Below are 26,519 nucleotides of genomic sequence, written 5' to 3'. Positions count from 1 at the left end.
TCAACAATCTACTGAGGGGAAAATCCCTGGAAGGAAATAAACTGAAACCAACCACAACAAATGACAAACCCAGATAAGCTAAAGAACCAGGCAATAAATAAAAAGCAAGAACGTATCTGGAGTGGATGTGATATAGAGCAGGATTAAGCAGGCTGGAGATACAAAGAACAACTGACATCCGGCAACAGCCTGCAATCAGACCAGGACTTAAATAAGCAGAGAGTTAGGAAAGGAAACACCCACTGCACAACACACCTGGTCCAAGTCCAAACCCTTCCTGGCCACCAGAGGGAGCCTCCCAGCAGCCAAGACATAACTAACATTCACAACAGCTCTGCACTCCTCCCACATAGCGCTCTGCACCCCCCACATAGTGCTCTGCACTCATCCCACATAGTGCTCTGCACCCCCCTAAATAGCGCTCTGCACCCCCCCACATAGCACTCTGCACCCCCCCACATAGCGCTCTGCACCCCCCCACATAGCGCTCTGCACCCCCCACATAGCGCTCTGCACCCCCCCACATAGTGCTCTGCAGTCCCCCCACATAGCGCTCTGCAGTCCCCCCACATAGCCCTCTGCACTTACACACATAGAGCTCTGCACCCCCCACACCCACTTAGTCGACTACGTTCGGCTGTCCGCCTGCAGAAAACGTATATGCCCGAAAATGGAGCAAGACAGAGCACACGCTACCGGAGTCTGCTCCATTATAGTCAATGGCCTCACCGGCGCATGCGTCCAAAACACGCTTTGTGGGGTGGGGGAGAGGTGGTTCGGACGGATGCCCCGAAGGGACCATTAAACGTAAGTAAAAGCGCAATGTGAGAGCAGCCTTAGTCTGCAACCTGTTAAAACCGAAATACAATTCAACATTTTTTTTTTTAACATTACTTGTGCTTGACGCCCCCACAAACCACCATCAGTAAACCTGACAAAAAATACCTCAACTTTACTCTTTGAGCTAAAAACTCACATATTGACCCTATATTATGTGTTTATCGAAAGTAAATAAAAATTAATGTAATATTGACCAGTAATTGTCTTGACTTGCGGTTCCTTGGAGGGTGAAACCAATAACTAACTGCTGATAAGTCGCCCTGCATTCTTGTGGTAGAAGGCTGTGGTCGGGTTCTTAGAATGACACACAAGCGGTGGTGGCAGTTTACGACTTTCAGAAATGTCGAATGCAACTCACTAAGAATGCAACTCACGTCTTCTTAGACTTGATGCTTCTTAAGATTACTAATTCTAGACCTTACTTCACTTATAAACCTTAGAGCCGTCTCTTGCTTTATTGTGCGGACGAATACATTACTCGGTGGAGGGTTAATAACAAGAAAGGCTTACAGGAAAGAACATCAAAACAGAAGCTATTGACGCTGTGGTCTTTCAAAAAAATCCTTCAAGACTTTAATAATTAGGATAGAACAGGTCATCGAAAATATTGTGATCGACATTGCTGAGCAAGGCGGCAAAACTGTCGGAGGAAGGGTGCTCCAGACTATGTAGGCCACACCCATAGTGCTCTGAGAATCTCATTTGCATATGAACAAACATGTTTTCTCTAAAATTATCCAGCTAATTTTTAAACTAAAGGTATCGCTCCTTTTAATGCAAAATCCTCAATAAGATCTGTGCTTGCTTTGATATAGCGTAAATTTGACGCAAGTCAGCTCCACCGATCAGATGATTTAATAGATTGCAACTCTTAAAGGGGATCTGTCAATTCACATAAATATGGAATTTTTTGATCTGATGTAAATGCCGCTGTTCTCCTGAATCCGGTGATGTTTTCCTTTTGTTCCTACCCCTTTCTGTTCCTGAGATATGGCCTCCTCTTCCCTCTAATCTTTTGGGGGTTGTGGTGTTTTATGGATACCCTTATAGCAAAGTGTTAAGGACCACGCCCATTTAGCAAAAAAGACAAGATTTACATAGATGGAAGAGGAGGCCATATCTCAGGAATGGAAAGGTGCAGGAAAAAAAGAAAAACAGCGTCGGATTCAGGAGAACAGCGGCGTTTACACGAGGTCAAAAAAATTACATATTTATGGGAAGTGACAGGTACCCTTTAAGTGTTGCAATCCCCTCAATCATCTGATCAACAGAGTTGCCAGGTGTCAAATTCCAAGCAATTAGATATTGATGACCTATTACAGTATGTCCAACAAGTATTGGTCAGTGCAATTTCTAGCAACTATTAAAGCGGATTTCTATAACTACCGTAGCATCCTGCTCCAAGTTTCTAGCAGTTGAAGAACAAGTCACTAGTGATGAGCGAGCACGAGCATTCTCTGGTGCTCGGTACGCGTAACGAGCAGTTGTGGGCTCTAATGGGCACTACTCGTATACCCCAGTATAATGGAAGTTAATGGGGAACTTGAGCAACTTTCTGGAATTATTTCAGATGAATGCTTGAGTTCCCCATTGACTTCCATTATACTCGGGTACACGAGTCGCACCCATTATAGCACCCAACTGCCATACTTGCTCATCACTAGTTACAAGTCCCAAGCACCAGCAGACAGTAGTGCTCGCTCATTACTAGTTACAAGTACAGGGCACATGAGCATGGTAGTGCGCACTCATCACTAGTTACAAGTACAGGGCACATGAGCATGGTAGTGCCCGCTCATCACTAGTTACTAGTACAGGGCACATGAGCATGGTAGTGCTCACTCATCACTAGTTACGAGTACAGAGCACCCGAGCATGGTAGTGCCCACTTATCACTAGTTACGAGTACAGAGCACCCGAGCATGGTAGTGCCCACTCATCACTAGTTACGAGTACTGAGCACACGAGCATGGTAGTGCCCGCTCATCACCAGTTACGAGTACTGAGCACCCGAGCATGGTAGTGCCCACTCATCACTAGTTACGAGTACAGAGCACCCGAGCATGGTAGTGCCCGCTCATCACCAGTTACGAGTACTGAGCACCCGAGCATGGTAGTGCCCACTCATCACTAGTTACGAGTACAGAGCACCCGAGCATGGTAGTGCCCACTGATCACTAGTTACGAGTACAGAGCACCCGAGCATGGTAGTGCCCGCTCATCACTAGTTACGAGTACACAGCACCCGAGCATGGTAGTGCCCACTCATCACTAGTTACGAGTACAGAGCACCCGAGCATGGTAGTGCCCGCTCATCACCAGTTACGAGTACTGAGCACCCGAGCATGGTAGTGCCCACTCATCACCAGTTACGAGTACTGAGCACCCGAGCATGGTAGTGCCCACTCATCACTAGTTACGAGTACAGAGCACCTGAGCATGGTAGTGCCCACTCATCACTAGTTACGAGTACAGAGCACCCGAGCATGGTAGTGCCCGCTCATCACTAGTTACGAGTACACAGCACCCGAGCATGGTAGTGCCCGCTCATCACTAGTTACGAGTACAGAGCACCCGAGCATGGTAGTGCCCGCTCATCACTAGTTACGAGTACACAGCACCCGAGCATGGTAGTGCCCGCTCATCACTAGTTACGAGTACTGAGCACCTGAGCATGGTAGTGCCCGATCATCACTTGTTACGAGTACTGAGCACCTGAGCATGGTAGTGCCCACTCATAACTAGTTACGAGTATCGAGCACCCGAGCATGGTAGTGCCCACTCATCACTAGTTATGAGTACCGAACACGGTAGTGCCCGCTCATCACTTGAAGTGACCTATATAGTGCACATGGGCTCTCTGCCATGACCAGAGATTACCTAAGTAATGTCAAACACCCATCTTGCAGATAATCCAGTCTTGGTCCATTTACAATGAATGAAGTATTTTCCACACTCACTTTTAATACATCGTGGGACAAGTAACTATGGGTTTCCTTCAGTCTGGATATAGCACTGTGACATAATCCCCCAATCACGGCCATGAGGGTATTGAAATTCTGTAGTTTGCGAAGTTTCTGTAAAACAGAGACCAATAATCAAAATTTATGCAAAAGTAGATAATCTACAGCGCGTCTGGGATGTCCACAGGCCATCAATGTCTAAACAATCGAACAGGCTGATCATTGAGAATAAGTCATCGTTGAGGTTCATTTTAGACCCAAAGGGTCCATATTTTGCCAAATTTTTGGAGGCGGTCACTTTTTTGTCCAACAGCTAAATGTCATTGCCGTCCTTACCTGCGTCACCTGAATGAACTTGGTGAACACCTCGGCCCTCTGCTGCGGGGTTGGGCGATTGAGGATCATGAGCTGAACCCATTGGGAAATACTATTGCACAAGTTGACCGATCTCTCCAGCCGAGGAATTTCCCTTAGAGAATTTTGTGACGTGTAGCTTTGATAGTCTAAGTGCTGGAGAAAAAAAAAAAACATGACCTTGGACCATATAAAGTCATTCTTCAAGTAAACTTCCCTAAAGTTGTCCATACACTTCCATATACAGTCAGTTTTTCTTCCTTAGTCCTGAGATATATGACCAAGCTTGCATTCTTTTCAATAAACCCCTGCTACACTTTTGCCTATAAAATCCAACGTGTCCAATTTCTTCTTAATTCTGACTTCTGATGAGACTATGAGACTAATGAGGTTGGCGACCTCAATTCTTACTAACTCTTCCATCAACAAACAGATTGGTAATTCATAGGCAGGCTAGCAAGAGTTAATCTCTACTAGTCTGCTTGTTTGTCTTCTTTGATCACATGTTGTGGAGGAGCCAATCACATCTGCACTCCTCCTATATATGCTGGCTAATTCTTTCCTTCTATGGCAGCTATAGTTTATCTTGGCTGATCTGGTTGAGGTGTTGTGATCAAGACTAACTGGTGCTTGTACTACTTATTGTTGTTTTCGGTTATGGAGTTAACCCTTGTTGTGTTTTTGTTGCTACCTTCCTGCTCTTCCTTTTCTCCTGAGTTTCTCATTGTTGTTATGTGTGTGTGTGTGTGTGTGTGCAGGTGTGCAGAGTGTCAGAGTTTTGGTTTTCCCTTGTCTATCTTTATGTGTGTTTCCATCTCTCCTGGTCCTTCCATCACTAGTGGGAGGGAGGAATCATATCAGTTATAGTAGTAGTATGACTCTGGCATCTCCACCATTAGGGATAACCCTGAGATTAGGGATAGACTCCTGTGTGTTTACAGGGTGTCCAAGATTTGTTTTTTCTTTGTCTATATCTGTGTTGCCATCTATCGTGCTCCTGGGAAGAGGGGATCAGATCCCTTGTTGTGTTTTTGTTGCTACCTTCCTGCTCTTGCTTTTCTCCTGAGTCTCTCATTGTTGTTACCTGTGTGTGTGCGCAGAGTGTCAGAGCTTTGGTTTTCCCTTGTCTATCTTTATGTGTATTTCCATCTCTCCTGGTCCTTCCATCACTAGTGGGAGAGAGGAATCAGATCAGTTCTGGTCAGTAGCTTAGCCAGACATGGGACTCGGGCATCTCCACCATTAGGGGTAACCCTGAGGTTAGGGATAGATTCCTGTGTGTTTGCAGTGTGTCAGAGATTTGTTTTTTCTTTGTCTATCTTTATCTGTGCTTCCATCTCTCGTGCTCCTGGGAAGAGGGGATCAGATCCCTTGTTGTGTTTTTGTTGCTACCTTCCTGCTCTTGCCTTTCTCCTAAGATTCTCCTTGTTTGTTCACAGTTTGTCTGAGTTTTGGTTTTCCCCTGTCTGTTTTATATGTGTTTTCATCCCACTTCTGTCCCTTCCTTCCCTGTTGGGAGGGTGGAATCAGTTTAGTTCTGGTGAGGAGCATAGCTAGGCACAGGACTCGGGCATCTCCCCCATTAGGGGTAACCCTGAGGTTAGGGATAGCCTAGGGTCCCCTAGCATGAAGCTCAGCATAGGTGCCCCTGTTCCTCCCTTTTCTACAGTCACATTGTGACACATTCTTGAAATCTTAAAACTCTTTTTCTGTTTACAGCTTGTTGACTAGGAAACCGACCACCACCGCTCTCCTGCAGCGGTGGCCAAACATGTACAGTGTTTACAAGCTCTTTTTTATTGAGCTTCTAGATGCTGCTTCAAAGTCACAAGGGATCAATGGGATATGATATATTCTCCTAATCCCAGCCAACCTCAGCGCAGTGCTTACAAGCTAGACAGCAGCGATGGTCGGTGTCCTAGGCAACAAACTGTAAACAACAACAAAAAAGTATTAATCTGAAGAATTTCAATAAGCTGTGAATTTTTGCTATTGGTGGAATTCATTGTTTTTGACCACTATTCCCAGAAAGCGCCTCCTTTTCTCCTCCCATTCAGTTCAGGTCAAACAATTTACCCATTATGTAGCATACACAAAGCCAAAATGACATTAACAAGGTGATCAGGAGACAAGCACTTACAGCCCCTTACCATATACTAAGGCAATAACCATTGGACCCTGTCAATATCCGGCTACTTATCATTTGCAATTGAGGGTCTTTTACTATTTTTGCATCCAAGTGAATATCCGAATGGAAGATTGTAACCTCTCAAAGGGAAGATATCATCAGAAAATGATTTATTCGTTAAATCAGTTTTTTGTGTTACATCTAATTTTTTTATATATTTTTTATAACATGATCCTTATTAGTAAATTAAAGTAGTAATCTTGCAGTTTTCACACTGGCTTCCATGCTTCCTGTTTTTTTTAGGAACAGTTTTCAGCAGGCTCATTATCAGAGGCTGGGTGGCAATGAAATGTCACACCCCTATACACTGCTGATAACACAGGATCTATAAATCATGATAGGTGATGTCACAGCTGACCATCCTCTTCCTCTCTAAGCATTCTGGGTTTTTTTAGGAACAGTTTTCAGCAGGCTCATTATCATCAGAGGCTGGGGGGCAATGAAATGTCCCACCTCTATACACTGCTGCTAACACAGGATCTACAAATCATGATAGGTAATGTCACAGCTGACCCTCCTTTTCCTCTCTACGCATTCTGTTGTTTTTTTTAGGAAGAGTTTTCAGCAAAGTCATTATCATCAGAGGCTGAGTGGCAATGACAGGTCACACCTCTATACACAATTGATAAAACAAGATCTACAAATCACAATAGGCAATGTCACAGCGGACCCCCCTCTCTGCTTAGTGGGGTTTTTTTTTAGGAACAGTTTTCAGCAGCCTCATTATCATCAGAGACTAGATGGCAATGACAGGTCACACCTCAATACGCAGATGATAAGACAGGAACTACAAATTACAAAAGACAATGTCACAGGTGACCGTCCTCTCCCTCTCTATGTTTTCTGGATTTTCTTCAGAATAGATTTCAGCAGGTTCATTATCAGCAGAAGCTAGGTGGCAATGACAGGTTACACCTCAATACGCAGCTTATAAGACATAATCTACCAATCACAATAAGTAATATCACAGCTGACCCTCCTCTCCTCTATGCTTCCTGTTTTCTTTAGGAACGGGAACAGTTTTCAGCAGGCTCATTATCATCAGAGACTGGGTGGCAATGACAGGTCACACCAATATACACATCTGATAAGACATAATCTACCAATTGCAATAGGCGGTCACAGCTGACACCCATCTCTCTCTCTCTCTATGCTTCCTGGGGTTTTTTTTAGAAACAGTTTTCAGCAGGCTCATTATCATCAGAGGCTGGGTGGCAATGATAGGTCACACCACTATATACATCTCATAAGACATAATATACCAATCACGATAGGCAATGTCACAGCTGACCCATCTCTCCCTCTCTATGCTTCCTGGGGTTTTTTAGGAAGTTTTCAGCAGGCTCATTATCATCAGATGCTGGGTGGCAATGACAGGTCACACCTCTATACATATCTGATAAGACAGGATCTACAAATTATAATAGGCGATGTCACAGCTGACCGTCCTCTCCCTCTCTTTGCTTCCTGTTTTTTTGAGGAACCGTTTTCAGCAGGCACATTATCATCAGAGGCTGGGTGGCAATGACAGGTCACACCTCTATATGCAGTTGATAAGACATGATCTACCAATTACAATTGGCTATGTCACAGCTGATACTCCTCTCCCTCGTTATGCTTCATATTTTTTTAGGAACCGTTTTCAGCAGGCTCATTATCATGAGAGGCTGGGTGGAGATGACAGGTCACACCTCTATACACAGCCTATTGTGATTGGTAGATCCTGTCTTATCAGCTGTGTATAGAGGTGTGACCTGTCATTGCCATCCAGCCTCTGATGAAAATGTGCCTCCTGAAAACTGTTCCTAAAAAAACCCCAAGAAATATAGAGAGAGGAGGGTCAGCTGTGACATAGCCTATTGTGATTGGTAGATCCTGTCTTATCAGCTATGTCACAGCTGACCCTCCTCTCTCTATATTTCTTGGGGTTTTTTTAGGAACAGTTTTCAGGAGGCACATTTTCATCAGAGGCTGGATGGCAATGACAGGTCACACGTCAATACACAGCTGATAAGACAGGATCCATCAATCACAATAGGCAAAGTCACAGCTCACCTGCTCTCCCTCTCTTCACAATGACCTTTGCACACGCTGATTAGATGCTTCAGTACAAACAATAGAGTCAGTCTGATCATTGCTGCCAATGTACATGTGATGTTTACTGAGACAAAAGGAAGTTAGAATCTTAAAAATAGCCCTAGTGGCCAGTGTGAAAATTACAAGAGTTCTAATACAGATTGTGATATGTAGCAATAAAAATTAAAAATATTTAAAACAAAAAAAAAAATCTCAATTTAAACAATAGGTCATTTTCTGATGACAGCTTCCATTTAAGTGACCTAACATTAACCCTTTAGGGGTTTTTAGAAATGTCATCTATGGGTTTAAGGCTTCTCCAAGCAGAAGTTGCACTTAAAATGATCACAGGGAGGAAGTTCAAGAAGCATTAATATTTCCACATCAGATGAGCCCGATATTGATAAAGGTCATTTCGCTCTTTGTATAAAAGATAATTGTAAAATCTTTACCGAAATCCTGCAGAAACATTTAAATTCCAAGTAGGTGAGATGATCTGCGAGCTCGGACGGCTCCAGGTGATCGAAGAGAAGGGAGACTTTCCGCTTTTTATTAAAGCTAGGAGACTCTGGAAACGGTTTCTTGATCTCTTGGTCGGAACTGTCACAGACAAAAAGTAAGACGTGTCCTGATCATTATTATTAGACTTTACTGAAGAATGAGTTAACTGAGAATCCATCAGTGAGCTCATCCTCACATTTTTGTTTTTTTTTTTCTCAATATTCTCTTATGACCACAGATCACATCAAAGATGACTGTCCAGGGAAACAAAGAGCCTGTAAATGCCCAATGGTGCCATTTTTTTTCAATATTTTTAGCTCCAAAAACATAGATATTAGCAAGAAAAAGTCCTTAAAAGGTGGATATCTTGTAGGGGCATAATAAAAACCATGGGATAAATGGATTGACACTCCACCAAGACTGATTATCGCTGACTGCAGAATGAGTTAACTGAGAATCCATCAGTGAGCTCATCCTCATGTTTTTGTTTTTAGTTTTTCCCTTTCAATATCCTCTTATGACCACAGATCACATCAAAGATGACTGTCCAGGGAAACAAAGAGCCTGTAGAAGCCCAATGGTGCCTTTTTTTATTATTTTTAGCTCCAAAAACATAGATATTAGCAAGAAAAAGTCACTAAAGGTGGATATCTTGTAGGGGCATAACAAAATCCATGTAGTAAATGGATTGACACTCCACCAAGACTGATTATTGCTGACTGCAGAATAAGTTAACTAAAGCGGGCTTTACACGCTACGACATCGCTAATGCGGAGTCGTTGGGGGTCACGGAATTCGTGACGCACATCCGGCCGCATTAGCGATGCCGTTGCGTGTGACATCGATTAGCGATTTTGCATCGTTGCAAAACAGTGAAAAATCGCTAATCGGCGACACGGGGGTCCATTCCCAATTATCGTTACTTCAGCAGTAACGAGGTTGTTCCTCGTTCCTGCGGCAGCACACATCGCTGCGTGTGACGCCGCAGGAGCGAGGAAGCTCTCCCTACCTGCCTCCCGGCCGCTATGCGGAAGGAAGGAGGTGGGCGGGATGTTACGTCCCGCTCATCTCCGCCCCTCCGCTGCGATTGGGCGGCGGTTCAGTGACGTTTCAGTGACGTCGCTGTGACGCCGCATGGACCGCCCCCTTAGAAAGGAGGCGGTTCGCCCGTCACAGCGACGTCGCCGGACAGGTAAGTATGTGTGACGGCTCTGGGCGATGTTGTGCGGCACGGGCAGCGATTTGCCCGTGTCGCGCAACAGATGGGGGCGGGTACCCACACTAGCGATATCGGGACCGATATCGCAGTGTGTAAAGTAGCCTTAAGAATCCATCAGTGAGCTCATCCTCACATTTTTTTTTTGTTTTTTTTCCCTTTTAATATCCTCTTATGACCACAGAGCACATCAAAGATGACTGTCCAGGGAAACAAAGAGCCTGTAAATGCCCAATGGTGCAGGTTTTTTATGATTTTTAGTTCCAAAAACATAAATATATGCAAGAAAAAGTCCCTAAAGGTGGATAACTTATAGGGGCATAACAAAAACCATGGGGTAAGTGGATTGACACTCCACCATGACTGATTATTTCAGAGTTCAGTTACGTTCCAGCCTAATTTTCTGTTGTGAATTAAGAAATAATGTCTGGAACACCAATTCTGAGTCTGAACTGGGTGTAAAAACCTAAAAAAATCTACGCTATATGGAGATAAGGTATGCACACCAGTGACTATGTAAGGGGAATACATGTAATAGCAGAAACTGCTGTGTGAATACTGACATGAAAAATCCAATAGCTACATGTAAGAGTGAATATGTGAAAAATGGAACCTGCATTACTGCCATGAACATATGAATCAAGAGAAATTTAGCTACTGAATTGATCAATGCAATAGAGCCCCAACACTACGCCAAAGTATTTCTCTACGTTGGGGTCCCTAGCTTGTGTGTGTCCTCTCATGCAGTTAAAAAACTTACCGTGTATGGGAAGCTGAGACCCAGGCTATATGTGCGTATGATGTGGACTGGCAATAGCTGTGGTTGGGGAGGGTTCACAAACGAAAGACTACAAATCAATCAAGAAATAACGTCTGGAACACCATTCTAAGTCTGAACTGGGTGCAAAAACCTAAAAAATCTACGCTATATGGAGATAAGGTATGCACACCAGTGACTATGTAAGGGGAATATATGAAAAGCAGAAACTGCTGTGTGAATACTGACATGAAAAACTCAGAATGGAGTTCCAGACGTTATTTCTTGATTGATTTGTAGTTTTTCGTTTGTGAACCCTCCCCATTCACACCTATTGCCAATCCATATCATACGCATATATAGCCTGGGTCTCAGCTTCCCATACACGGTAAGTTTTTAACTGCATGAGAGGACACACACAAGCTAGGGACCCCAACGTAGAGAAATACTTTGGCGTAGTGTTGGGGCTCTATTGCATTGGTCAATTCAGTAGCTAAATTTCTCTTGATTCATATGTTCATGGCAGTAATGCAGGTTCCATTTTTCATATTTTCATTCTTACATATAGCTATTGGATTTTTGATGTCAGTATTCACACAGCAGTTTCTGCTTTTCATGTATTCCCCTTACATAGTCACTGGTGTGCATACCTTATCTCCATATAATTTTCTGTTGTAAAGCTGGGTGGAGGTGCGCACCCTTGGCTGCAGGGCACATAACAGTTGCCCAATCTAACACAGACCATTGCCATTCAAGAGTATCATCAATGCTTCTAAAAATGTCAAAAACATCTGGATGACCTCCAAATAATTCAAGATAATATTTGGTGGAAGACAGAACGAAAAAGATCTATTTGGAGATGTGAACACAACAAAATTTCAGTTTTATGTGATGTCCAAAAATAATGTCTAAAAATAATTTTAAAAAATTCTAGATTTACTTCCTGGGTAGTTCGGCTGTCCGTATCCTTACATGATAGACATGTGACAACCAGAGGAGGATGTACAAAGTCTGTCTGTGTCCCTCGTGATCTGGTTATATATAGAAATGTGCCCTCTGTAGCCACTCACTGGCAAAAAAGGAAGCAAGGAACACCGACAACAAGCAATTGACAAATGAGAATAAATGTTTCACTTTATTCATGGGTACAATCTGTACTCAGTGAAGACAGATTTTTCCATTAGCAAGATAGGAGGTGACAGTTGGTGCTTGTAAGATTATATGGAGGAGTGAGGAGCTAGAGACCAACACAGACATTCTGCTGCAAATTCTCCCGAAATGAAAGTTCTTTGGAGGAGGGAGGAGCTAAAGGATGACACAGACGTTCTGCTGCAAGTACTCCTGGAGGAGGGAGGAGCTTTAGGATAGCACAGACATTCTGCTGCAAGTTCTCCTGAAATGAAAGTTCTATGGGGAGGGGAGAAGCTAGAGGACGACACAGACATTCTGCTGCAAGTTCTCCCAAAATGAAAGTTCTTTGGAAGAGGGAGGAGCTAGAGGCCATCAGACATTCTGCTGCAAGTTCTCCTGAAATGAACATTTTATGGAGGAGGGCGGAGTGAGAGGATGACACAGACATTCTGCTGCAAGTTCTCCTGAAATGAAAGTTCTATGGAGAGGGGAGAAGCTAGAGAACGACACAGACATTTTGCTGCAAGTTTTCCCGAAATAAACGTTCTATGCAGGAGGGAGGAACTAGAGGATAACACAGGCATTCTGATTCAAGTTCTCCCGAAATTAAAGGTCTATGGAAAGGGGAGGAGCTAGAGGATGCCACAGACATTCTGCTGCAAGTTCTCCTGAAATGAAAGTTCTATGGAGGAGGGAGAAGCTAGAGAATGACACAGACATTCTGCTGCAATGTCTCCCGAAATAAACGTTCTATGGAGGAGGGAGGAGCTAGAGGATAACACAGGCATTCTGATGCAAGTTCTCCCAAAATGAACGTTCTATGGAGGAGGGAGAAGCTAGAGAACGACACAGACATTCTGCTGCAAGTTCTCCTGAAATGAAAGTTCTATGGAGAGGAGAGAAGCTATAGAATGACACAGACATTCTGCTGCAAGTTTTCCCGAAATAAACGTTCAATGGAGGAGGGAGAAGCTAGAGAATGACACAAACATTCTGCTGCAATTTCTCCCAAAATCAACGTTCTATGGAGGAGGGAGGCGCTAGAGGCTAACACAGACATTCTGTTGCAAGCTCTCCCGAAATGAAAGTTATATGGAGAGGGGAGGAGCTAGAGGCCGACACATACATTCTACTGCAAGTTCTCCCGAAATTAACGTTTTATGGAAGAGGGAGGCGCTAGAGGATGACACAGACATTCTGCTGCAAGTTCTCCTGGAGCAGGGAGGAGCTAGAGGATGCCACAGACATTCTGCTGCAAGTTCTCCTGGAGCTGGGAGGAGCTAGAGGATGCCACAGACATTCTGCTGCAAGTTCTCCCAAAATGAACGTTCTATGGAGGAGGGAGGAGCTAGAGGACGACACAGACAGTCTGCTGCAAGTTCTCCTGAAACCACAGTTACAGTTCTCCATAGAACTTATGAGCACCAACTCTTGTGTCTTATATCAGTAATGAGAAAGTGTGAGTTAACCAAAAACAGATTTTACCCGTGAATTGAGAATTTTGAGAATGAATGAGCAGTCCAGGAGGAGAAAGAAGCAGACTTCTCTACTAATATATATTACAGAGCTGCTTATTTCCATGTGTTCTATTGAAATAAAAAGAAGACTACAGTATTTTAAATGAAAAATTGTAGGTATTGGGGGTGGATTCTTTTATATTGGGGTCCACAACAGACTACTTTGATTTTCATGAATACTTACAAGCATGAGGTGTCAATACTTTGTCGTGGATCGCTTGGTCTTCTTTTGTCCTTTACCACTTCCCAGAAATCTCCCATCAGCTCTTCCAGTTCATTGTCCTTACGAAACACCTCTGGATACTGATTCACCCAAAATCTGGAGGTGAAAGGGGGGACTGAGATTAACAATATGGATCATAGAGTGAGAGTTACATGCATATATTTATATATTTATTATATTATTATATTATCTCATTATATAGGCAATGTCTACTTTAACTACACATATTTATATATTTATATGTATTTTTATTAATTTTTTATTATTATTATTATATTATCCCATTATATAGGCTGTAGTTTTTTTCAATTTTTTTTTCTTTTCATTTTTTTTCTCTCCTTCTTATTAGAGCCATAACTTTTTAATTTTTTTGTAATATAGCCGCATGAAGGCTTATTTTTTTGTGTGATGAGTTGTACTGGTTTTTTTTCACTAAATATTGTCCAGGAAAATGGAAAAAAATTCCAAATGCATTGAAACTACAAAAAAAGTGAAATTCCACAATTATTTTTTTATTTTCTTATTTAGCATTTTCACTATATGGTTAAATTGACCTGACAATATAATTCTCTAGGTCAGTACAAGTATGCAGATACCAAACATGTATAGTTTTGGTTTTATTAAAATGGTGAAAAAAATTCCAAAATTTGTAAAAAAAAAAAAAAAAAATTAAAATAAATTGCTTGTGTCTCCATTTTCTGTGAAACATAATGTTTACATTTTCAGGATCTGTGGCTGTGTGACGGCTTATTTATGGGCCATGAATTGACGTTTTTACTGGTAACATTTTGGGTGTAGATATAATGTTTTTATTGCCTCTTATGGTATTTTATTGCAATGTTTCGGCAGCCAAAAAACTTAATTTTGATTTTTTTTTCTTGTTATGCCGTTAACCAATCTTATTAATTTATTTTATATTTTAATAGATCTGACTTTTAGGAACGCAGCAATAACAAATATGCTAATTTTGTTATTGTTCTATTTTTAATGTGGCAAAAGGGGATGATTTGAACTTACGTATGTGTTATTTTTATTTTTTTAACTGTATTTAATAGGTCCTTAGGGGACTTGAACCTGCGATCATCTGATCACCTGTGCTATACATAGCAGTGCATCAGCACTGCTATGTATAGCAGAAAACAAGATCTCCTATGAAAGTTGGCCACAGGATGGTTTTGACCGGAGAATCATAATGACAGGCAAGGGGATCATCGGCAAACCCCTGGCTGTCAAGCCCACACATTGGCGCCTCTTGATCACATCTCTGGTGCGCTGCTGACCACGTAGAATCTCATGCCTCAGGGCCGGCACATGTTAAATGTCGCTATCAGCGATTGACAGCGGCATGTAACAGGTTAACAGATGTGGTCAGAGTGGCACTCACCTGCATCTGTTAAAGGTACATGACTGCTAATTAAATCAGCTGTCATGTGCTGGGGGAAAAATGCAGACTCTGCACGTGAGCCTGCAGTAAAGATAGGGACACGGCATAAGATTCACATGTACATTATATATGTCGTGAAGGGGTTAAATCCCTTTTTTGAATACCTGTTAATGTATACAGATCAAAAAAATAAAGGGAAAACTTAAACAACAGAATGGTATTATAGTGTTCCCTTTATTTTTTTGAGCAGTATATTTGGTGCTAATAAACCGACACCCCTAAATAATGACATACGGTACGTCAATTAGACAGATTAGCTTACAACGAACCTGTCCCGGTATAAATCTGTATATTTTGTTACCTGGTGTAAATGCCGCCGTTCTCCTGAATCCGGCGATGTTTTTCTTTTGTTCCTGCGCCTCTCCATTCCTGAGATATGGCCCTTTCTTTCCTGCATATAAATCTAATTTTTTTAACCAACCGGGAGTGGCCTTCGAGAACACGCCTCTAAGAAGAGTTGAGGACTCCACCCACTTGGCTTAAAAGACTAATTTTATATACAAGGAATAGGAGGCCATATCTCAGGAACGGAGAGGCGCAGGAACACGAGATAAACATCGCCGGATTCAGGAGAACAGCGGCATTCACACCAGGGGGAAAGTAAATATTTACGGTAAGTGATAAGTTTTCGTTAAAATTCCATCAGGAGGATTAGCTTGTCCATTCCATTCTCCAGAGAAGACAAATTCCATTTACCTGAGAAAATGGCAGATCTGCATCCGCCTGTTGTTCTGAGATGCTTCCCTGTAAGTAGTTAGTGGTTAAGGACATAAATGCTGAGATATTGAAAGGGACAGTAAACCTCAAGACGTCTTATATTGCATCACATGATAAATAAGGATATAGTTGAAGAAGTTTCCGTGCAAATTCAGGAGATGGCACCACCCAGCTGTGCATGACGAGGACCATATGAATGGTGTCTTCATTCCTCCAGAGCTTCCCCTCTGCATCTTGTCAAACCAATTAAAACAAATAACAATAATGACTCGTTAGTCGTCAATGCAATCGGCGTTGTCCGTTCCGCCTAATACTCTAATAATATAGATTTTTTTTTTACTTAAATTCATGTATTTGTGCAATTGGGTAAAATATTTTGCACCGTTTGCCTTCTATAGCCTCTGTGTTTCACTGGTTGCAGAATGAGTAAACTGAGGATCCATCAGTGAGCGCAATCTAAATGTTTGATGGGAAAGTTTGTTTCTCTTTTATCTGTATTATTTTGAGCGCCACAGACTACAGGAAAGTCGAATGTGGAGGAAATCAAAGTCTGCAAAAGCCAAACGGTGCAAAATGTTTAATGAAATCCAATTGCAAATATGATTGATAGGCTGCAATTTACATGTCAAGACAGAGTAGAGCAAAATCATGTTTCTTTTTTTATTTTTTCCAATGCTGGTCATCTAGTGCCAATTAGGTCAAGTGCCAAGGTATGGAAGAACAAATCTATTACAGGGTTCATAGAAAGAAATGCTGGGCACTATTCACACTGATGAATACATATATCTCATGCTTTTTTGCTTGAGAATAGAGTCAAAACATTAATGTTCGTATCAAACCAGACCAACATACAGGCGGTGTCGATACAAAGGTCCGTGGTGCTCTTTTCCAAGATAAAACATGCCACAAAATATATAATCCATAGGATGAAAGGCACTCACCAGTGTTGCTGTATCAAAAAGGCTTTTGTAATGCTGCCACCAGGGGGAGCCAGAGCTCTGTAGCATAATACACTACACAGAGCAATGAGAACCAGGAAGTGAATTCACAACGTTCTCATGCATTACCTCAAAGCACAGCTGAGAAGCAGAGCTGCAGAGCATGCAAGGAATAGTCAGACAGGCTGGGTCAAACACCGTACGGGCAGAAGCAGGACCGGAGGAACGAGCAAAAGCGGAGTCAAAGTTAGGCCAAGGTCAGTACCGGAGGAAGCAACCGAGTGGGGAAATAGGAGAGGGGACAGAGGACAGGAGGGACGACCAGGGGATGGAACACAGACAAGGTCACGGGGGCACAGGCACGGACCGATCAGGATATCACTCACAGGACCAGCAATCACAGGCAAAGCAGTGCTAAGCTTATAGCCGGCACTGGTTCACTGGAAATGCCAGCTTTTAAGGCATCCAGGGTCTGGAAGTGAGGCTCGAGAGAAGGCTCCGCCCCCTAGCCATGTGGACAGGGAGGCGAACCATGACAGCTTTATTCCTGAATCAGGTTACATGTAAAGGCAAGCGGGGAGGGGGAGACACAAAACACATAGGACAACGGCCATTTCGCAACTGCACACAGCGCTTCCACGGGTCCAGACACAAAACACATAGGACAACAGCCGTTTCGCACCTGCATACGGCACTTCCATGGCTCCAGACACAAAACACATAGGACAACGGCCGTTTCGCACCTGCACACGGCGCTTCCACGGGTCCAGACACAAAACACATAGGACAACGGCTGTTTCGCACCTGCACACGGCGTTTCAACGGGTCCAGACACAAAACACATAGGACAACGGCTGTTTCGCACCTGCACATGGCGCTTCCACGGGTCCAGGCACAAAACGCATGGGACAACGGCCATTTCGCACCTGCACATGGCGCTTCCACGGGTCCAGACACAAAACACATAGGACAACGGTCATTTCGCACCTGCACACGGCGCTTCCACGGGTCCAAACACAAAACACATAGGACAACGGCCATTTTGCACCTGTACACAGCGCTTCCATGGGTCCATCTTGTGGACCCGTGGAAGAGCCGTGTGCAGGTGCGAAACGGCCGTTGTCCTATGGGTTTTGTGTCTTCCCCTCCCCGCTTGCCTTCACATGTAACCTGATTCAGGAATAAAGCCTTTTTGATACAGCAACACCGGTGAGTGCCTTTCATCCTATGGATTATCTATTTTGAAGAACAAATCTATAGTGGTGTCAGAGAAGGAATAAAACTGAGGATCCATCAGTGAGCTCATTCTAAGGGTTTGATGGGGAAGTTGGCTTCTCTTTTATCTGTCTTTTTTTGAGCTCCACAGAATACATCAAAGTCAAATGTGCATTGCATCAAAAAGCCTGCAAAAGCCAAACGGTGCAAAATTTTTAATGAAATCCAATTGCAAAAATGATTGACAGGCTGCAGTTCACATGTCCAAACTGAGTAGGGAAAAATCATGTTTTTTTTCTTCAACACTGGTCATCACGCACCAATGAGGTCAAGTGTCAAGGTAAGGAAGAACAAATCTTTAGTGGTGCCACACATCCAAGCCCTCTCCACCTCCTGCCACCTTGAACTCAAAAACATTTCCTGGATCTATACATTCCTTTCCCAAGAAGCTGCAAAAACCCTAGTGCATGCCCTTATTATCTCCCGCTTGGATTATTGCAACCTCCTGCTCTGTGGCCTTCCTTCTAACAGTCTCGCACCCCTACAATCTTTCCTATCCTCTGCTGCCCGACTGATCCACCTGTCCCCCCGCTATTCCCCGACCTCTCCTCTCTGCCAATCTTTTCACTGGCTTCCCATTGCCCCAAGACTCCAATTCAAAACACTAACCATGACCTACAAAGCCATCCACAACCTGTCTCCTCCCTACATCTGTGACCTAGTCTCCCGGTATCTACCAGCACGTAACCTTTGATCCTCACAAGGTCTCCTTCTCTACTCCCCTCTCATCTCCTCTTCCCACCATCGCATCCAAGATGTCTCCCATGCCTCCCCCACACTCTGGAATGCTCTGCCACAACATATCAGACTCTCTCCTACCTTGACAAGCTTCAAAAGGAACCTGAAGACCCATCTCTTCCGACAAGCCAACAACCTGCTGTAACCCTCAGTCTGATATAACGCCGCACGACCATCTCTACCCTCACCTACTGTATCCTCACCCATCCCTTGTAGACTGTGAGCCCTCGGGCAGGGTCCTCTCTCTTCCTGTAGACTGTGAGCCCTCAATGGCAGGGTCCTATCTCCTCCTGTAGACTGTGAGCCCTCGCGGGCAGGGACCTCCGTCCTCCTGTACCTTTCTGTGCCTTGTATTGTTTATGATTATTGTACCTGTCCCTATTTTGTATACCCCTTTCACATGTAAAGCGCCATTGAATAAATGGCACTATAATAATAATAATTATTATTATTATTAATAATAATAATAATAATAATAATAATAATAATAACAATATTATAATATGGTGTCATACATAGGGCTGCTGGCAAGGATCGGCCCACTTTGGGCTCAATCACCCCTGTGTGCATGTATGAGCTGAGCCCGATCTATATAGGTTTGGTTTGGTCAAGTGTTGCGATCAGGGCTGGCTTCAATTGCAGAAGTTTAACCCCTTAGATGCCTTTGTCTATTGTGACCGCAGCATTTAAGAGGTTTGGAAACAGGGTGTCAATGGAGATGTTATGGCCGCTAGACTCTTGGCGGTATTAGTCCTTACTGAGTCACCTAGGAATTAGAGGGTAATTGTACCATCCTGAAAAATAGCCCTTGGATACATTTATGTGCTTAATTTAGCCACCAGTTGAGTTTTTCTTTAATTTCTACGGCCAACTTCAGGCACTTCCTAATTATATATGGTGCCTTCAGGTATTTACCAAATGACTGTATGCATTTCTCCATCAGTTCCTCCAGACTGCAGCTCTTTCCCAGTTGCTCCAACGTGACCGACCCAAGAGCGCTGTTAATCTCGGCCTGGCTTGGACACGTCATCCTTCTCCTCCTCCGACTCTGGCTATGCCGACCCTTAACAGTGACGACGACTCCATTACCGTTGATAGTTTGACTCGTGAGCTCCAGGCGAGACTTTCTGTAAAAATCCAAAATATGCAAATTTAAAGGGTAAACATCGTTTTAATTTTTATTTCAAAAATCAATAGTACGCATGAAAATAAGAGTTTTTGTAATATATTGTATCAGAGAAATTGGCTTCTTTCTCCCCCTGGACTGATCTTTCACTCTCAATTCAATGGTAACATCTGTATTCATTGAAGAGCGATATCCCCATTACTGAGATAGGAGGGGACACTTGGTGTTTTTAAAATTCTATGAAGAGAAGAAGACGAGGAGGTAGAGGGAAACTGTCACGTCGCAGCGAGGGAACACCGGGCATGCGACACAACAGGAATGGTACACCAGGGAAGATCTAAACAAAGGTCCTTGTGATAGGGAGAGGGAAGGGGTCACCACTTCACAGTCTCCTGTGTCTGCTTTCTGCACTCTCTATTGTCCCTAGATGAGTCCTTCCTCCGTGTGCGATCACGTGCCTAGGTCCTGGCTGACCCTGAACTTGCCCTGGCTAGTGAGCAGGCCAGCAAGACACTAGTCATACTTCTAAAATAAACAAATACAAAAGAACTCCAAATCTTCTCCAGAGAGGAATCTAAACTGAATACCCTGTAAAGCTATCCACAGCTTTCTTCAGAGACAACTTCTTCTCAGGTCAGCATAGAATAAACCATCACTGCCATATGGGAGAGCCAGGAATGATTTTAAATTATCAAAAGGGAGTGAGGTCACCACCTCATACTCACCTGTGCCTGATCCCTGCACTCTCTATCGTCCCTAGATGGGTCCATCCCCTGTTTACAATTATGTACCTAGGCCCTGGCTAACCCTAGAGTAACCCTGGCTAGTGAGCAGGCCAGCAAGACACTAGTCGTACTTCTAAAATAAACAAATACAGAAGAACTCCAAATCTCCAGAGAGGGAACTAAACTGAATGTCCTGGAAAGCTAACCACAGCTTTCTTCAAAGACGTCTTCTCAGGTTAGCATAGAATGAACTATCACTGGCATAAAGGTGAGCCAGGAATGAGTTTAAGTGAAGAAAGGGAGTGGGGTGACCACCTCACACTCACCTGTGTCTGATCCCTGCACTTTCTAATATCCCTAGATGGGTCCTTCCCCTGTTCGCGATCACGTACCTAGACCATAGCTGACCCTAAACTAGCATTGGCTAGTGAGCAGGCCAGAAAGACACTAGTCTTACCAGTAAAATAAACAGATAAAAAAGTAACTCCAAATCTTCTCCATAGAGGGAACTCCACCACATCCACTGGAAAGATAACCACAGCTTTCTTCAGAGACAAATTCTTCTCAGGTCCACATAGAATGAGCTATCTTTTTTTACATCTTTTGATTGGACGGTGCTTATTTTGGAAAGTTTTCCTTTAGTATCCGCTTTAAAAAAGTGACATGATTTTTTATTTTTTCCACCAGGTGTTTTTCAAAAACTAATCAGGGAAGATAAGAATAAAAGCTAAAAAAAAACAACAAAACCCTCCTTATATAAACCGCAAAGTGGAATGAGTTAGAAGAGTATTTGTAGCAGTTTTTGAGGAGGATTTTGGGGAGAATCCGTTAAAAAAAACTTGCCCTAAGGCTATCTGCGCTTGGAGATTTTCGCTGAGTTTTCGTAGCAGAAACTAAGCGGAACCTCTCCAAATCCTGAAAAACTCAAAAAAGCTGCGCATTTTCTGTGAAAAGACTCCATGTACCATAACTTAATAGGAGCACCTAAGACAGGTCCAAGAAAAGAACCTAACCCTGAAGAAGATCATCCCTCGAGCACATCAGGCTCTTTGAGGTCCAGTAGAGGACAATACTGTCCTGTTTGGAGTCAATGAACCCTTATTTCTCATCTCCTTTAGGCTTTATGTTGGGTCTCCACCTCTAAACCATCAGTTCTTACGTATTATAAGTGGACGTTTACAATGTAAGTTTTAGTATGAGTTGTCAATACAGTTACACCATGTTACACCTTTTAGGAACATGGTGCCCTACTATGACGTACTGATTCACCACCATGAATGAGGGCACACTGATATTTTTCTCTAATGGATCCCTCTCTCTGGTCATTGAGAATACGGTGGCTTGCCGTAATACATAGATGAAATAATTTAGAAGTATGACGCCCTGGACCCCAGGGGTCACAGAATAACATCACTTACACACACACACCCTCCCCTGGTAGGGACCATCCGTCAAACAAAACCCTTGTTGCCTCCCCCAGGGTCTGATGTCCACACCAGGTGGGGCGGAGCCAGGCGGTTGGCTCCACCCACCGAGGAGTTCACAGGCCTGGAGGCGGGAAAGGTAGTCAGTTTAGTGGAGTTTGGAGTTGAGTTTGGGAGGTTGAAGTGGAGAGACTGTGTGTGTCTGGTTCGGAGCCCAGGCACAGTCAGCAAGGTCGGCAGACGGTGGTGGCCGTCTGCAGGAGTTAGTGGACGACTGCGGAACCGTAGGACTGGGGTCGGGCGGTAGCCCGCCGGTACCGAACCGGGGAGCGGAGTGAAGCTAAGCACCAAGGCAGGGTACTCAGACCCCGACTAGGCTCGGAAGCCGCCGTAACGGTCAAATTACCTGATTGTGGTCTGGACCTCAGGGGTTCATTCCCAACCAAGTCCCGTCAGAAGGCAACAGCCCAACCCGTCCAGATAAGAGCCACCGCCAACGGCCAGAGATTCAAGGGCCAGCGCCTGCGGGCAAAACGGGCTCTCCCGACACGTACAAGCCAGGGAGCGGACCACCCGTGGGAATCTATAGGGGTCAAACACTTACACACAGGTGCAGGGAAAGACAGCCACCATCAACCCGTCCGGGGAAAGTGAAGAAACCGCAGCCGACTGCGGGCCCCGTCCATCCAGCCATTTGGTTTACCAGAGACTCTGTTATTGACTACCTGAGTGAGTACACCAGTGCCATCCGGCACAGCGCTGTACCGTAACGCTGACCCCGCATCCGCGCTGCCTCCCCGTATCGGCACCTGCACCTATCCCCTACCCACCAACAGCCACTCTCACCCAACCGGGGCCCCGGGACCAATAGCCCCTACCCACGGAGGGGCCAACATCTCAGCTGCTCCCTGCCATTGCTCCCGGGAACCCCCGTCACCAGCAGCGGTGAAGCCCACCATCACCACAACCCCGTGGGTGGCGTCACAACCGACATCCCACCACCAAACCTCCCCCTTTTCACTTGTGGGCGAGGAGGCGCTGCTCGAGTCCCCGGGTCCGGCCCCGTGCTCGAGCCATCGAGGAGCAGAAGCACCGAACCCGAGCACCAGAGATTTCCCCAGCGGGTGGCGTTCTCCAAAAACCCCTCTCCGCACGCGACAGAAGCACTACAGACCCATGGATAATACATGTACCCCCTTTAAATCTCCATTGCTCACATAATAGCGGTACCGGAGACCATCTGAACTTTTTGTCCAAGATTTCAGAACTTTTCCTACTTTCCATCTCTCTTCTACATCTACATCTCCAAACTGCCCTTGTTCTTCAATATTTTGAGCACCATAAAAAGCAGAAATCAGACCAAATCAGGAACTTACAGACGGGACGAGCTGGGGACTTCTCAGCGTACTCATAAATGTACAAATGTCATCTACTAAACAAAAAAGTTAAAGCACCTCTGTCGTTGAGGTTTGTGACCTCTTTGAGGAGTCAAGACCTGAAGACCACAACTCCTGGTGTCTCACCACAAATGGAAGCAGAGCCTCACCGTTTGCTGTCCTTGCGATTCATGTTGCAGGAAGGTTGCAAGGAAGATTGGTGGGAACAATCCTTGGGGTCTGCGGAGCGTCTTCACCTAGAGGTCCTGATCTTCAGACCCCCACCCTGAGTCATTACATTCAGTGCTGAGGGATGGGACAGTCTATGACGGGGAGTGTCTTTTCAGAAATGCAGGGCGACAAAGAGGAACTGTGTAACTGTGTCAGTGCGAGCGAGGCGAGGATCCTGAGAGCTTCATACCAAGATTAACCAGAAACTTACGAAACATAACATTTTTCGACATATCTAAAGCATTTAACTCTCTCAGTCACAGCTCATTCTGCAGATGTAGACAACCTGGGGTTCTCCAGCTGGTGTACAACCAGCATTGGTTTGTCAACCAAAACCATAGTCACAATCATAGTTCTAGTCCACTGGTTTCCATAGTCTCTATATGTGGCCTCCTGGTTAGTCTCCATAAGGGACCCTGATTGATCTCCATAAGAAACCCCTGGATTAGACTCCATATGTAGTCCTTAGATTGATCTCCATATGTGGCCCTTGTTTGGTCTCCATAATATGGCCCCCTGATTGGTCTCCATTTGTGGACACTGGATTGATTTCAATGTTTGGCCCCTGGATAGGTTGCAGTCATGGTCCTAGTCCACTGTTTTCCATGGTCTCTATATATGGCCTTTGATTGGACTCCGTATAAAGCCCCTGGATTGGTTTCCATAATATGACCTCTTAATTGGTCTCCATAAGAGTCCCCTGTATTGATTGGAATCATGCTCCTAGTCCACTGTTTTTCAGGGTCTGTACATGTGGCCGCTTATTTGTCTCCATATGAGGCCTCTGGATTGAACTCCATATGTGGCCCATTGATTGATACTCCAAAATATGGCCCCCTGAATTGGTCTCCGTATGTGCCCCTGGATTGGTCTCCATGTGAGGCACTTGAATTGGTTTCTGCATTTAGCTCCTGGGTTGATTGCAATAATGGTCCTAGTCCACTGTTTTCCATGGTCTCTATGTGTGGCCCCTTATTGGTCTCCATATGAGGCCCCAGGATTGAACTTCATATGTAGCCCTTGGATTGGTCTCCAAAATATGCCCCCCCGATTGATCTCCTTAAGAGATCCCTGAATATGTCTCCATGTGTGGACCCTGGATTGGGCACCACATTTTGCCCCTGGATTGTTTTTCATATTTAGCCCCTGAATAGGTCTCCATATGAGGCTTCTGAATCAATTTTGGTGTTTGGCCCCTGGATAGGTTGCAATCATGGTCCTAGTCCACTGTTTTCCATGGTCTCTATATTTGGCTCCTGATTAGTCTCCATATGAGTACCCTAGATTGGACTCCATATGTAGCCCCTGAACCGGTCTTCATATGTGGTCCCTTGATTGATCTCCATAATATGGCCCCATGATTGATCTCCATATGTGGCCTCTTGATTGGTCTCCATAATATGGCCTCCTAGATGGGCTCCATATGTAGTCTTTGGATTGGGCCGAATATTTAGCCCCAGGATTGGTTTCCATATTTGGCCCCTGAATTGGTTGCAATCATGGTCCTAGTTCACAGTTTTCCATGGTCTTTATATGTGGCCTCTCATTGGTCTTCACATGAAGGCCTTCGATTGGTCTCTATATGTGACCGCTAGATTTTTGGCATCCAAGTACCGCACCACATTCAATCATCTCCTAATTTGGATGCATCTTTCTCTGTTTTTGGATAGAAGAAATACATTTACAACCAAAATGGCACCCTGGTTCCTTGCTCTTTTAATGGTGGTATCTTCAAAGAACCTGCTCTAGGGCCTTTGATGAGAGATGTAACTTCAAGATCTGGGGTCCTGATGCAAAACATGTTATACAGCCCCCCATCTGCCATGTACAATACTATGTGACTTCCCCCCTTAGGGACTGTGCGATTTATGGATCTAGCTACAGGGTAAGCCATAAAATACATCCCCCAGTAGGATGGCTCTATTCTGTATGGGTTCGGGGCGCATTTTGGGTTTTCCAGATGATTTCGGTTTATTTATCATTTTCTGATGAAGCGCGGTTTTGTCTGGTTGGTTCACAGAACAAGAGGAACTGGACACAAAAAATTCACTCGAACCCACAAAACGATCACTTCATGTCCCAAAAAAGCAATGCATCCAACCTACCCATTGACCCCTTTTTAGATTTGAGCAAAAACATATGTTGTGCTGCCTATATTTTCAGTGGAACCCTAGTGGTGACATATGGTACTGCATGCTTATACAGTTTTCCGTCAGAGGCATAGGTCATGAAACGTGAGCATAGCCTCCTGTACACACAGAGCCTTAGGACTTCATGGTATTTGCTGCATTATTTTGTGCAGCGTTTTACAGTAGTCGCAGAATAAATGAGATTTCTTAAATGTGATGCATGTGTAGTGTATTTTTTATCTTGCAGTGCAATTTTTTTTGGCAATTCTTTCAGCACATCATCATCGGTTTTGCGGCATTTTTTACCCATTGGACCATGTTCCCACTTGGCTTAAAAACAATGCGATTTTTTGCTTCGTTTTTTCTTGCAGAAAATCAGCTGCCTTTAACTGTGAAGTCATGAAAACTTTTTCTCAATGTGAGAAGACACTATTGGACGGAATTCCTTTTTTTTTTCCTTTTTGCATTTTTGTTTTCAGTATAGACGTCTATGGGGAAGCGTAAGAAAATACATAAAAAAATGTAAAAAAAAAAAAAAAGTGTACACCCCCCCAACTTTTCTGTATTAAAAAGTGGATTAAAAACTGTGCTACAAATCTGCAACAAAAATGCATCAAATAAAGGGAAAAA

At 44.0% G+C, this 26,519-nt stretch overlaps 1 protein-coding gene across 1 annotated transcript in view; it reads right to left on the bottom strand.

Moving 5' to 3' along the window:
• The window catches only part of RASGRP4 (RAS guanyl releasing protein 4), a 63,207-nt gene extending 39,366 nt beyond the window's left edge, over positions 1-23,841 (bottom strand). Inside the window, exons 1-8 of the mRNA XM_075322545.1 lie at positions 23,700-23,841; positions 19,794-20,005; positions 16,055-16,160; positions 15,907-15,960; positions 13,728-13,862; positions 8,874-9,021; positions 4,140-4,313; positions 3,801-3,917 (exon numbers count right to left, since the gene is read on the bottom strand). Coding sequence (XP_075178660.1) covers positions 3,801-3,917; positions 4,140-4,313; positions 8,874-9,021; positions 13,728-13,862; positions 15,907-15,960; positions 16,055-16,160; positions 19,794-20,005; positions 23,700-23,722 — 969 coding nt within the window. The 5' untranslated portion in view covers positions 23,723-23,841. The remainder of the gene's footprint in view (positions 1-3,800; positions 3,918-4,139; positions 4,314-8,873; positions 9,022-13,727; positions 13,863-15,906; positions 15,961-16,054; positions 16,161-19,793; positions 20,006-23,699) is intronic.
• Positions 23,842-26,519: the final 2,678 nt, after the last annotated feature.

The sequence above is a fragment of the Anomaloglossus baeobatrachus genome, chromosome 9 (assembly GCF_048569485.1).
Source record: "Anomaloglossus baeobatrachus isolate aAnoBae1 chromosome 9, aAnoBae1.hap1, whole genome shotgun sequence".
Lineage (NCBI taxonomy): Eukaryota > Metazoa > Chordata > Amphibia > Anura > Aromobatidae > Anomaloglossus > Anomaloglossus baeobatrachus.
The sequence above is the reverse complement of the archived record's forward strand: the minus strand, read 5'-3'. Positions and strand labels throughout refer to the sequence as shown.